This window comes from Mya arenaria, chromosome 2 (genome assembly GCF_026914265.1).
Source record: "Mya arenaria isolate MELC-2E11 chromosome 2, ASM2691426v1".
Taxonomy (NCBI): Eukaryota; Metazoa; Mollusca; class Bivalvia; order Myida; family Myidae; genus Mya; species Mya arenaria.
This window is the reverse complement of record NC_069123.1, coordinates 67,103,391-67,117,335: the sequence shown is the minus strand read 5'-3', so window position 1 is coordinate 67,117,335 and position 13,945 is coordinate 67,103,391. Positions and strand designations below refer to the sequence as shown.

At 36.4% G+C, this 13,945-nt stretch overlaps 2 protein-coding genes across 5 annotated transcripts in view; one reads left to right on the top strand and one right to left on the bottom strand.

Moving 5' to 3' along the window:
- The window catches only part of LOC128244762 (patched domain-containing protein 3-like), a 47,536-nt gene that overhangs the window by 19,438 nt on the left and 14,153 nt on the right, over positions 1-13,945 (bottom strand). For 3 of the 4 annotated variants that reach the window (XM_052962845.1, XM_052962836.1, XM_052962826.1), the window contains exons 3-5: positions 11,929-12,158; positions 11,143-11,302; positions 8,915-9,021 (exon numbers count right to left, since the gene is read on the bottom strand). In XM_052962845.1, the coding sequence (XP_052818805.1) occupies positions 8,915-9,021; positions 11,143-11,302; positions 11,929-12,158 (497 nt within the window). Of the gene's footprint in view, positions 1-8,914; positions 9,022-11,142; positions 11,303-11,928; positions 12,159-12,289; positions 12,484-13,945 lie in introns of those variants that run through there. The other variant, XM_052962853.1, reaches the window with a different exon arrangement.
- On the top strand, positions 2,689-4,495 carry LOC128244783 (uncharacterized). The gene is made up of 2 exons (XM_052962862.1): positions 2,689-3,523; positions 3,721-4,495. The coding sequence occupies exons 1-2, from the start codon at positions 3,390-3,392 to the stop codon at positions 4,106-4,108; spliced, it is 522 nt and encodes a 173-aa protein (XP_052818822.1). The 5' UTR covers positions 2,689-3,389; the 3' UTR covers positions 4,109-4,495.

Below are 13,945 nucleotides of genomic sequence, written 5' to 3'. Positions count from 1 at the left end.
GGTTGAGTACCATTGTATCAAGTCTCAATGCAATACCTCAGGTGGTTGCTGAGATATTAACCTATGTGTGCTTGCACGCAAAACCTTAACCAGAATTTCTAAGTCAAATAATAAAGGCCTATTATTTGCATTAAATGCAAACTAGAGTTATCTAACTTAATTAATTAAGTAGGTTGGATGGTTGAGTACCATTGTATCAAGTCTCAATGCAATACATCAAGTAGTTGCTGAGATATTAACCTATGTGTGCTTGCACGCAAAACCTTAACCAGAATTTTCTATGTCGAATAATAAAGGCCTTTTATTTGCATTAAATCCAAACTAGAGTTATCTAACTTGGTTAATTTAGTAGGTTGGATGGTTGAGTACCATTGTATCAAGTCTCAATGCAATACCTCAAATAGTTGCTGAGATATTAACCTATGTTTGCTTGCATGCAAAACCTTAACCAGAATTTCTAAGTCAAATAATAAAGGCGTCTTATTGGCATTAAATGCAAAGTAGAGTTATCAAACTTGGTTAATTAAGTAGGTTTGATGGCTGAGTACCATTGTATAAAGTCTCAATGCAATACCTCATGTAGTTGCTGAGATATTAACCTATGTGTGCTTGCACGCAAAACCTTAACCAAGGGGTGACGCCGATGCCGACGCTTGGGTGGGTAGTATAGCTCTCCTTATTCTTCAAATAGTCGAGCTAATAAGGGTCATCTACTGGTCAGGCCCAGCCTCCAAGTCAAGTTTGAGGGCCATGGGTGCAGGCATTGTCAAGTTATCATTCGGACAACCTTTTACCATTCAAGGTCACTGTGACCTTGACCTTTAGCCCGATGACCCCAAAAAACAATGGTCATCTACTGGTCAGGCCCAGCCTCCAAGTCAAGTTTGAGGGCCATGGGTGCAGGCATTGTCAAGTTATCATTCGGACAACCTTTTACCATTCAAGGTCACTGTGACCTTGACCTTTAGCCCGATGACCCCAAAAAACAATAGGGGTCATCTACTGGTCAGGCCCAACTTCCATATCAAGTTTGATGACCATTGGTTTAGGCATTGTTGAGTTATCACTCAGACAAGCTTTAAAATTCTTTTACAATTAAAGGTCACTGTGACCTTTTACCATTAAAGGTCACTGTGACCTTGACCCAACCTTCATGTCAAGTTAAATGACCATACATCCAGGAATTGTTGAGTTATCACTCGGACAAGCTTTGGTCTACCGACGGACCGACCAACCGACATGTGAAAAGCAATATGCACCTCTTCTTCGAAGGGGGGCATAATTAAAAATCTTGTTATTAATTTCTGCAAGGTTTTTATTGTTATTTTACATCTCTATATGTACATGTATATATTATCTTTAAACTGACATACCAGCTATTGTTGGCTGGTCTTTCAATGCAATTTCATAGATTATGCTTTTCTACTAATATTAATATTTCATGCACCTTAGGCCAAATAAAAAAATAGGTGCGTTTTTTGATATATTGATTTCAGTTGACTCAGCTTGTAACAATTAAACTAGTATTTAATTAAAGACATCAATTTTCAGGTTTATCAGCAGTTTTTAAACATGTTCCATGCTTCTAAGGAAACGTTCTTTATATATCTGGTTAGATACTTTGACAATGATGGCTGGATTTCAACTAAGATATGGTACACCACTCTGCTATTATTAAAGACTTTCCAGGAACGGTTTTACTTTTCTTTATGCACCCTTTGGCTTTCAGTTACCATATGTAGTATGCTAACCTGCCTGTTACATAATTACATGGAGAGTGGGACAGCAAATTTACCATATAAGCTATCAGCCAAGGAAACTTCAATGCTATCAAGGGGACCTGGGGGTTCAGGTTTGAAGAACAAGTAACATGCAGGTTTTATTGCCAAAATTGCACACTTTAGTCTGACATATCAATTTGAAAGTCAGTATCTGACAAGAAAATATAGTTCAAGAATTGAAATATACCTGCCACACAAGCACAAACTAAATACAGAAATCAGAAATCCAACTCTAATATTGTCACCTTTTTGTATACATTTCGTAACAGATGCTTTTCGTACCCAAATCACATTTTTTCAGGGAAAAATAGGTTAGGGTCGGCGGGAAAAATAGGGTAGGTCGGGTAACCTGAAACGGACCTATTTTTTTTATTTGGCCTTAAGATTAACATCATATAATTGCATTTTACACATATTTTTATTTATTTATAATGCATGTTCAAATTTGTGAATATTTTTTTGTTTTAAGTCAACCGGGATACTATGCAATTTTGAGCCGTGCAGTAAAAATGTTGCTCTTAGATCAAAAACATTTTCTCCTAATATTTATATTGAATAATATACACATTTTTTTTTAAAATATACAAAAAGATTAAACAGGGGGATTTCAACAAACATGCATGTTCAAAGTATGGTACAATTTTGTTCTTGCAATGTATACAAAATTCACATTGCCATCTGTTCAAAGCGAAATTAATGTTCATTTATTTTTCTTAAACATAAGAAATATCAAGTTATCACAGAGTTATGGTTCTCAAGGTAAACGGACATTTGCCCCCCCGGACATTTGCCCCCCCGGATGTTTGCCCCCCTTTTGGACCATGGCGGACATTTGCCCCCCCGCCGTTTTCGAGGGGGCGGACATTTGCCCCCCCTCAATGTTCGAGGGGGCGGACATTTGCCCCCCCTCCATTTTCGATGGGGCGGACATTTGCGATAACTTTAATAATCTTACAAACTATCAACTCCAAACATGTGTTTGTATTAAAGTGCGATCCAACACTACAATTAAAGCAATCCCGATCGCGCTAATTACCTATGTGTGCATGATATCAAAGAAGTGTTAATTAATGAGAAACAATTAAAGCAATCTCGATCGCGCTATTTACCTCTGTTTGCATGATATCAAAGAAGAGTTAATTAATGAGAAACAATTAAAGCAATCTCGATCGCGCTATTTACCTCTGTTTGCATGATATCAAAGAAGAGATAATTAACGAGAAAAATGTGACGTACTTTTGCTCAAAATACAAACTAAGAACACGGGACTCATATAATGGACGTATTTCCTATCACAAATTACAACTCACAATTCACTTACACGAAGCAACATGGAATTCATTACGAGTAGTAGAGGCGCACCAAAGCTTTGCTTTGATAGTTTTACGTACACGGTTCATGGATGGAACCCACTCAACGGCCCCTCAGCAGTTCAAGCAAGTAAGTTATTATTATACATTTAAACAAATATGATAGTTTTCGACGTAACGTAACGTAACGTTACGTCATTTATACTGAAGTCCAAACAAATGCTAGAAATATTAAGTTAAAAAAATATTATATAATAACATTCAACATTTATTATGCAATTATCGTCAGTTCTGTGGAATGTTGGACGGACTGGCCTTCCTTCCAGAGGATCAGGTGAAGGAAGGAATGGCGTACCTGAAGAGCCAGACTACAGAAGTCCTGGAGCCAGTAGTCGACTACTTCGATCGGAACTACGTCAACGGCCCTTTCAGGTAAATTCAATTCAATGCAGCAGTTTATTGGCATAACATAATTATACAATTACACTTCTAGCCATCAAATTTAAATAATATATAAATTGTCACCTCGATCAATGAGTCAATAATTACAAAACGATTATTTCTTAATCCATAACAATATCCATGTACTGGTAATGTATACTAAATATGTTATTGTTTTATTGTTTCAGATCTGTCAGATCGCAGACCGGTGGCCTCATCTTCCGACGCACTCAACCAAGGTTCGAGCCAGCCACTTGGAACGTCAACACAGCCACTTTGAACGACGAGGCCAGGACCAACAACGTGTGTGAAGCCTGGAACAATGGGTTCCGGTGTCTCGTCGGCCACGTCAATCCCTCGCTTTGGACTGTCATCTCCTGCTTCGAGAAGGACGCTGCAATGGTGGAAGCAGAGATCCTCCGTGTCCAGAGAGGCCAGCCATCAAAGAAGCCAGCGAGGAAGGGAACAGTACGATACCAGAAGACGTTGAAGACCCTGTGCCAGCAGTTATCCAATGGACAGAAGACGGTCGAAGAGTTTCTGCAGGCCATTGGGGGTCACATCCGACTGCGTTAGGACTGAACATCTGTAATGTACCTGTAATATGATATGATGAATGTGCTAAAATGAATGTGCTATTTTGATCTTGATTAGTGAATTACTTATCATACCATTCAGAGAACAGAAACGTATTTTTTGCTGTATATACTTGTATATATGAGTGCTATAAATGTGCTATATGACTTCTGATTTGAATTAAAAATATTATAAAAGGATTTACATTGTTGTCTTACCTAAGCCTACATCGTCACATGTGTGACCTGAACGGTGTAATCTGTATTTATATGTAATTAGTGACAAACATACAAACTGGTGTAAATCGGTTGGCAGTTTGCACGTAAATTGAACAAATAGTTAAAGAAAAAAATGTTCATTTTTTTTATAAATTAATATATTTTTAATATCTTGGTATAAACTTATAAAACCGGGGGGGGGGGGGGGGGCAAATGTCCGCCCCCTCGAAAACGGCGGGGGGGGGGGGGGGGGCAAATGTCCGCCCCCTCGAAAACGGCGGGGGGGGGGGGGGCAAATGTCCGCGATGGTCCAAAAGGGGGGCAAACATCCGGGGGGGGGGGGGGGGCAAATGTCCGGGGGGGCAAATGTCCTAGAATCCGTGGGTGCACATACATTTCAATAATCTTAATTCAGATTTCCACTTCCTTTGAATAGTTTTATACAACATATTTATTTGTGAATGGAGGAGGACAGCTACAGTACTGTTAAGACCAAACTTTACACTATTGTTCACTAGGAGTGCACTAGTAGTGAACAATTTGTGCACTAAGGATAAACTAATGTAGTCTGTAGTTTATTAGATAAGCCAGTATAGATTTTCCTGGTCCACTCAGATTGGCCTTACTATATTGATTTAATTTAACTGATAAGATCATTTCCTCTAGCAGATTAACTTGTGATAAAACATTTTAGTATACTGCATTTATTGATGACTTTATGATGATCATCATTTAATGGGCCAGTAACTAAAGACAATGGGTTTCTACCCAGCATTTACTGGTCATATTTGTCAACTTTTTAATTCTAATGTAGGTGAAATAAGAATAAAACATTTCTTAAATAAATCCAATAAATATTCTTTGTAAGCCAATATTTGAAAATAGGGGTGTTATCAATATAATTGTGCTACTATTGTAACATCCAAACATTTGTTTTGGTAATTCAGACATTTAATTAAAGTCAATTAGTGATTACAAAGTAATAATTCTGAATCCTTAGTAAATAAGTGAACAGCACTATTATATATTCAAACAGTGAATGCAACACCAATGCTTATGATAAAAAAGGTAATTGTAATTTAAAAGTAGATAAAAAAACTGCATGCAGTGTTGAAAAAAAATACCTTGCCTTAATTAGATTTAAAAATAGAAGCTCAGGCTATTTCTTCATTAACAGATTTTTCATATATGCATTACATTATAACTTCATCAAAAAGTTTATAAATACTAATCTAGATGATATTGCAATTGTCTGTAACTTTCCTGTATAGATGTTACGTACCTATATTCACGATGAATTTCATTACTTTTCATAAATAAACATCTTAAAAGCCTAGTTTGAGCGTTTGATACTGAATGTATCAAATATCTTTATCTATAAAAAGAGCACTAACGGGAATTATCCTACCAAATGGCCCACTAACCAGGCTTTAATTTTGAATGTTTAGAAAATGATAAAATGCTTATTCATACTTTTGTAATGAGATTACCCATTGTAACAATGTTAGCCCCAATAGGTCGGGACAATAAACAATACGATTCTAGGACATTTGCCCCCCCGGATGTTTGCCCCCCTTTTGGACCATCGCGGACATTTGCCCCCCCGCCGTTTTCGAGGGGGCGGACATTTGCCCCCCCGCCGTTTTCGAGGGGGCGGACATTTGCCCCCCCCCCCCCCCCCCCCCCCGGTTTTATAAGTTTATACCAAGATATTAAAAATATATTAATATATAAAAAAAATGAACATTTTTTTCTTTAACTATTTGTTCAATTTACGTGCAAACTGCCAACCGATTTACACCAGTTTGTATGTTTGTCACTAATTACATATAAATACAGATTACACCGTTCAGGTCACACATGTGACGATGTAGGCTTAGGTAAGACAACAATGTAAATCCTTTTATAATATTTTTATTTCAAATCAGAAGTCATATAGCACATTTATAGCACTCATATATACAAGTATATACAGCAAAAAATACGTTTCTGTTCTCTGAATGGTATGATAAGTAATTCACTAATCAAGATCAAAATAGCACATTCATTTTAGCACATTCATCATATCATATTACAGGTACATTACAGATGTTCAGTCCTAACGCAGTCGGATGTGACCCCCAATGGCCTGCAGAAACTCTTCGACCGTCTTCTGTCCATTGGATAACTGCTGGCACAGGGTCTTCAACGTCTTCTGGTATCGTACTGTTCCCTTCCTCGCTGGCTTCTTTGATGGGTAATTAGCGCGATCGGGATTGCTTTAATTGTAGTGTTGGATCGCACTTTAATACAAACACATGTTTGGTGTTGATAGTTTGTAAGATTATTAAAGTTATCGCAAATGTCCGCCCCATCGAAAATGGAGGGGGGGCAAATGTCCGCCCCCTCGAACATTGAGGGGGGGGGCAAATGTCCGCCCCCTCGAAAACGGCGGGGGGGCAAATGTCCGCCATGGTCCAAAAGGGGGGCAAACATCCGGGGGGCAAATGTCCGGGGGGGCAAATGTCCGTTTACCATAAACAATACACAGGAAGTATCAGGGACCCTGCTGTGATAACTTAAAAATGACAAAAAAAGGGAATTATCCTATGCATCCAACCATTAACCAGGCATTACAATGAATATGAGTTCTATTAAACTTACTATTTGATGTTAAAATACATGTTATGCATGGTTAAAATTAAATATATCTACTCTTAACAATTTGATTAACAAATGATGAAAAGTGTCCTAAAGAAATAGTTGTTTTTTTTAAATTTATAATGCAATTGCAAAATATAATTAATAAATATAAACTATTTTCCATCTTTTATAAAAAACATATGTTGTTAACATCTCTTCTCTAAAACCAAATTCGTAAGAAAATATTGAGTTGCCTAGTTTTAAGAAGATTGTCATGTTAATTCTCTGCTGTGTATCCCTTGTTTATTGCACTAGTGTCATTGCAGGGGCCAATTTCCTGTGTATTTGTTTATTGGCTCGGGGCCATTTGGAAGTGACACCATTTAGAGTAGAAAATAGCATTGTCCTATTAATACACAACCAATTCTTGCATAAACAATATGTGCATAGCCAATGTATTAATTTGACTGATGAGAAGTAAATAATAAACAAATAAAGTAACATTACATTTATGTTGTAGGATATAAATCATATAAATGGGATATTATTAATAATAACTAACATTAGTCTTATTCTTACTCTAAAGCATTGTTATAATGCTTTTAATATGATTTAAAAAGTTATCAAAATGAAACCGTAAGTCAAACACTGACAGATCTGAGATTTAAAAGACAGCAGGAGGCAATAAAGATAAAGATCAATACACAGAATTGTGTACTATGTGGGGGGGGGGGGGGGTGCTTAAAGAAGGCTTAGTGTAGCCTTCAATGGATAGTATTTCATTTAATAATGAAGCAGCAGAACCAATTATACAAAACTTCTAAAATATATGTTTATCTATTATGTGTTTCAAATTAGAAATGCAATCAATAAATCTGGGTACAATTTAGAAAATGTACTATAATAATTAATGTTGTACTTATTTGATAATGATTGCTGTTAGGCTGTCACCTTAAATCACAATACATTTGTTAAACAAAAATAAACATAAAATTATAAGTTTAAGAATAGATGGAAGAAAATCTTGTTTTTTATAACCTTTGAATGAATCAACAATGGCACAACAATTTCACAGTTTGAGCTTGGAACAATAAGGTATGAACCTTGAGGATTACCTATTTTAAATAATGAACAACTTCATTATATCCTTGTAAAATGTATTGTTATTGTTAAAATAAAGGCTTATGAATTCATTTCATCATTATGTTCAATAAGTGTTTGAAGATGAAATCCGTTAACCCAGAACCAAAGTTATATCATTATACCTATCAATTAATATCAAAATAATGCAATGCATATTAATAAAGAAAACAAAAAACATTTAAATATTTTTGTTTGACAATTTCTTTTTTACAAAACATCAGATTTTTAATTCAATAAATCTATATCATTTACATGAAAGATCCAAATGGATTATAAGTATTCTCTATAAATTAATTAACATTAAAACATCTGTTTAAACTACACCCATCATTCTAAGTTTCACTGTAAAGATAGCCTTTATTATAGACTGAATAAACCTTATCTGGTCAGCCCCTTGTCTGCATTTAGTCTTTCCCTAGTCTTCCCCTTGTCTTACCCTAGTGCACTACGAAGTGCACTGATGGTGAACTGATAGTGAACAAGAAGTTCACTAACTGTCAAGTTTGGTCTTAACAGTACTGTATGTCTGTTTAGTTGTACACAAGTATCCTTACCATTGATCAATCTTTATATGCATCCTCACTTCCATCAAAATGTTAAATAACGCATTGTTATTATATCAAGGGATGTACTTGAGTACAAATTGGTCACAGGGTAATGATTCTTTTTTTAATGATTGTCATATATATTGATGCTTCAAGTTTCGTTCACTTCAATTTATAAACAAAAACAAATAGGATGAAAAGTTAATCCCCGCCTGCCTACCTATCTGCCTGACTCAGTGCCAGCATACTGCCTACCCGCCATCAACCTACATACCTACCCATTTCTTAACAGTTGCTTTCTGTCCCGTGTCCGTGCGAAGTGCATAGCCCAGTTGAATGTATTCCATTTTTGTAAGATAGCTGTTGGCATCAAAGGACTTCGCCCCTAGCAAAACAGATTGTTTTCAAAAATATATCATTTTGCATTTTCTAGCAAAAACATGCTTGCAAGAAAAATGGCCGATATGATCTTCAAACTTTTAAATGCCCGCTGGAGATATAAAATTTATGTACAGCAGTCAGTGCTTTTTTTAAATATACAATAAACTATGCCCTTCATAAATATTACCATAGCTTTGTTGAATAAAAGGTTTGAAAACAAGTTGAACATTAAATGAATCATGTTAGTATTATTCCCCTGTTTGCCAAAACGACGCTATATTTTCCCTATCAAAGGGCTCGCCACCATTTCCTTAAAAGTGGAAAAAAACACTGAGCACCCAAGACAAACACATTTTTCACTTATCCTAAAGAATATACAATGGACAAGAAAACTGAAACAATCTAAAACAAGACAGCCAATGTGGCACTTAACACTCACTGGATTAAATGGTCCAATAAAGACCTTACGTTTTTTGGAGAAGATTTTAAAAGTTTTTCTAATACAAGTCAATGTAAAACTAGCCCCGCCCGCTGGCGGCCATGTTTTCTTCTGAACCAACATGGCATGAAGGAATACGATAAAGGGTCACCTAAGAAACATTTATGTTCACTTCTTTTGAAATATGGCCAACGGTTTCTGAGGAGAAGAATTTCAAAGTCTTTCCTTTTGGTTGCCATGGCAACCAGAGTTCTATATGAGGAATCTGTTAGAGAACCATCCAAGGAACATTCCTGTGAATTTTGGTTGCAATAGTGCCTAGTGGTTTGGGAAGAGAAGTTTGTTGACGGAAAATGTTGACGGAAGACGACGGTCAGACGCTCGCTGTACTATGAGATTTTTTCTTCTTTGAAACAAAACCACTTAAACCTGAATTTAATGTACTTTTTAAACAGTAAAAATAACCAAATTACCACATAATCCTAATCGATCTACACCCTAGGCAACCCTACATGCACCCAACTTTCGACGGACGACGGACAGTCCTCTATCACAACAGCTCACCCTTCAGCACATCTTGCTCAGGTGAGATAAAAACGTGTTATACACATACAGTGGGGTGCAAAAAGTATTCGTTGTCGTTAAACATAACTTCACATGTTATTTTACAGTATATAAATAGGTTGATTACTTGAAGATATGATGATGTCAAATTACTGGAAAGTAGTTCTTTTTTATATTCTGTTTGCAGTATATAGAAACCATATAATACAATTTCATCTGTTTTGAAGACATTTAAAGATATTGGATCAATAGTAAATTTACCTCGAACAGGAAGACCACGGAATGTAACTGAAAGAATCTCAAAAAAACGTTATGAAATTGGGCTGCTTTTGTTCGAATGGTAGAGGTACTTTGCTAAAAGTTACCAGAAATATTAATGCAGAAAATTTTGAAGGGATCCTTGTAGACAACTTGTTGCCTGTAACTGCAGGGCATATCAAAAACAACAATTACTTATTTCAGAGTGCATCGTGCTGATACCTCAATGTTTACAAGGCCAGGAATAATGTTAAATCAATCTCTGGGCATGCACAGTCATAGGACCTTAACAGTATTAAAAACCTTCTGAATATTCATGAAAAGAAGACTTTCATGATTGTAGAGTTGAGTTACTTCTATCAACAGACAACAAGACTCTCAGGTTTGGACGGAAATCACACTGCCTGTACATGTCCATTTATTGAAAGTTTAGTTTAAACATATTTATTTTACAACGATTGTGAAAAAAGTTATTACAACATTATATTAATCACTCTCGTTGGCACGATTTTACGCGAGAGTGTGGTCTTGTGTTGAGGGGGAAACCGGAGAACCCGGAGAAAACCCACTTGTCCGGCTTGGTGACCACGAACCAAACTCACATGCGCGAAAGTTAATGCAAGTAATATGATTCAAAGGTCATTTGACAAAGTATTTAGGTTATGAAAATAAGAATTGATTGCTTGTGTTTTGACATTGTTTACTGCCTACTTTCCATATGACATATATATGGCCGCCGTTTAACAAATACTTTTTGCATCCTACTGATATGTATAAGACATCTGTCGTTTTGGTGTTCATTGACTGATGCGCAAACCATTGTATAAATGCGAACGAATGGTGGAATTTGATTTTCTTACTTACCACCAAGCCGCGAAGCATAATTTACGCTGCCAACTGTTGTGGATATAAAAGCAGGATATGATACAGTTCCATGGTCGACTGCCGTCAAGAAGTCTGCATCCCAAAATATTGAACCATCAACTGCACATGCGTCGTATGCTCTTACACACAGATCTGAAAACTGCACAAACATTTGGAAATCAATTTTAGAATGTTTGTTTTGAAGAACAAAAAAATCCCAACAAAATAGCACCATGACAGATAATGAGAGTATTGAAGGTCTATATTCCCTATTTAACGACGTATTGAGTCTCATTTTATGATTTACAAAAAAACAATCATTATAAATATTTTTGACAAAATTGGGACGTCTTTTTAATGTGTCTTACACGTTCAATTCGTTTTTCCTAAGTCGTAATGAGATATAATTTGAAGAAAACAGTTTGGAAACGTAATGCTATGTTTATTTGAATTTGCAAGTTAAAAATATTAACTCAATTTCTGACACTGGCTTAATATTCAATAGAATTTCAAGATCATGCGATATTTTGTTGTACCTCGTGGAAAAGATGGCCTGTATATCTGTAAGTAATTATAAAACAAGATATTTGTTGCAGATTTAATACTTTTTACACATTTTGCTCACCTTATTTCAAACCAATTCCCCAATTTAACTTAAATTTGTGGTTTTGAGATTTGAGTTTCAAACTCTAAGATTTGAGATGTAAGTGAATATTGACCAAATAATGATTTGTGTATAATAAAAGACCATAAATGCACAAACTATGTAACAAAACCCAAACTAACCTTAGAATTATTTCCAGTGTCATCGGTAACGGATATTGTTTGTATTTGCTTGTTTATGTCGCTAACCTCCTGCAGCATTGTCCGGGACAACAGGTTACCAGATGTGCCCTTGACTATGACACGCGCCCAGTACTGCTCGAACAAAACGTCCTGGAGACTGTGGTAGTTTTTGCCACTCAGATCGGGAAAGGTATCTTCCATTACAGACTGATCGTCACGTGACTGCGTGCCTAAAACAGAATATGATTTGGTCCTCATTCCCTTTTCATTAAGTGTGTATGGTATCTAGGAAATCTACCCAAACGTTTATTTATTAACAGTAGTAGCGAAATGGGAGTTTCAGAGACTGTCTGCGTGGTACCTTGTGTCCTGGTGCTTCTTTGACACCACAGGGTGATACGTAATCGAGTATCGAGCAACAGAAATCCCCCTTATCCTACTACTATTCATACTATGTATGAAAACTGGGTGACCGTTGTCTTGTGTCTCTTGGCTTTTCGTCTGTTTGGCTTGGACTTTTGACCCTTGGTTTATAAATCAAGATCACAGTGAGTGTTTGGCTACTGGGGTTGCCCCCCTCCTTTCCACTAAATCATTATCGCATGTCAATTACCTGAATTGAAAGTTGGCAATTATTTACTTCATTTTAATTTCTTTTAGCTTGATTGTGACAAAAGCTTATAGCCTACATATAGAAACACACTGAAGTCCGTTTTCTGCGTAGATTCGAGTACTGATGTCTATTGGGAGAGGCAATGAACAAGTTCTCCTGGTGGCGATCAAACCCACAACCTCTTTGTTGAAAGGAGGACACCTTTACCACTAGACAACTCTCATATGATACTATATACCAAATATCAAAGGTCTGGGGCTAGTGGTTAGAGACAAGAAGAAGTTTTTCTTATGTTAGTCTATAGGAAACTTGTGATCCCCGGTGCGGGGCCAGCTTTGACCCCAGGGACAGGATTTGAACAAACTTGATAGAATGCTATTATGTGATGATTCATACACAATATCAAGGGTCTGGGCCTAGTGGTTTCAGACCAGAATAATTTCAAAAATTTCCCTACATAATTATGTCTATAGGAAACTTGTGAACCCCTGGGCAGGCCAGTTTTGACCCCAGGGGCATAATTAAGAAAAAAATTGCAGAGGACTACTATACAATCCAACATACCATACATCAAGGATCTGGGCCCAGCTGTTTTGACCAAGCACATTTTTTAAGATATCCCGTTATATCTTTATGTAAAACAGTGACCCCCAGAAAGTGGTCAATTTTGACACCATGGGCTTAATTTGAACAATCTTGATAGAGGACCACTAGACATTGTTTCACACAAAATATCTAAGCTCTAGGCCTTACTGTTTTTGTCAAGGAAATTTTAAGGAGATTTTTAGGTTTTCCTTTCGGTTGCCAGTGCAACAAGAGGTCTGCATGGCATTCATTTCTTCTAACAATGTTGAAAGGGCATCACCCAAGGAACATCCCTGTGAAGTTTTATCAAAATTGTCCAAGCGGTTTAGGAGGAGATGTTGTTTAAAGCAATTGTTGATGCCGGACGCCAGACTAAGACAGATCACAAAAGCTCACCTTGAGCACTTCGTGCACAGGTGAGCTAAAATGCATGCAATTTACATTGAATATAATTATAAAGAACTATATCACATTTTGAATACAGAAACATATCATCACATTTTATTATGGAAACATATCACCATGTTTTGAATATAAAAACATTTTGAATATGTATCAGTAAATCGTTCATATTTTGATTTTATAGAATATATCACAAGTGAGCGCCATGATACGTTCCATACAATTACAGTTAGACCTATTTTGTCACGTACGCAATTGAATTTGATCATGCAGACCGCATACAGGAAAAATAACTGACTTATTTTCTCCATATCAAGGCGTCTGAGTTTTATTAGAATTATTTTCAAATCTCAAACGCAATACAGCAATTTCATTGGCAAACAAGGAAGTGCAAACAGTAAAGAAACACATCAACAC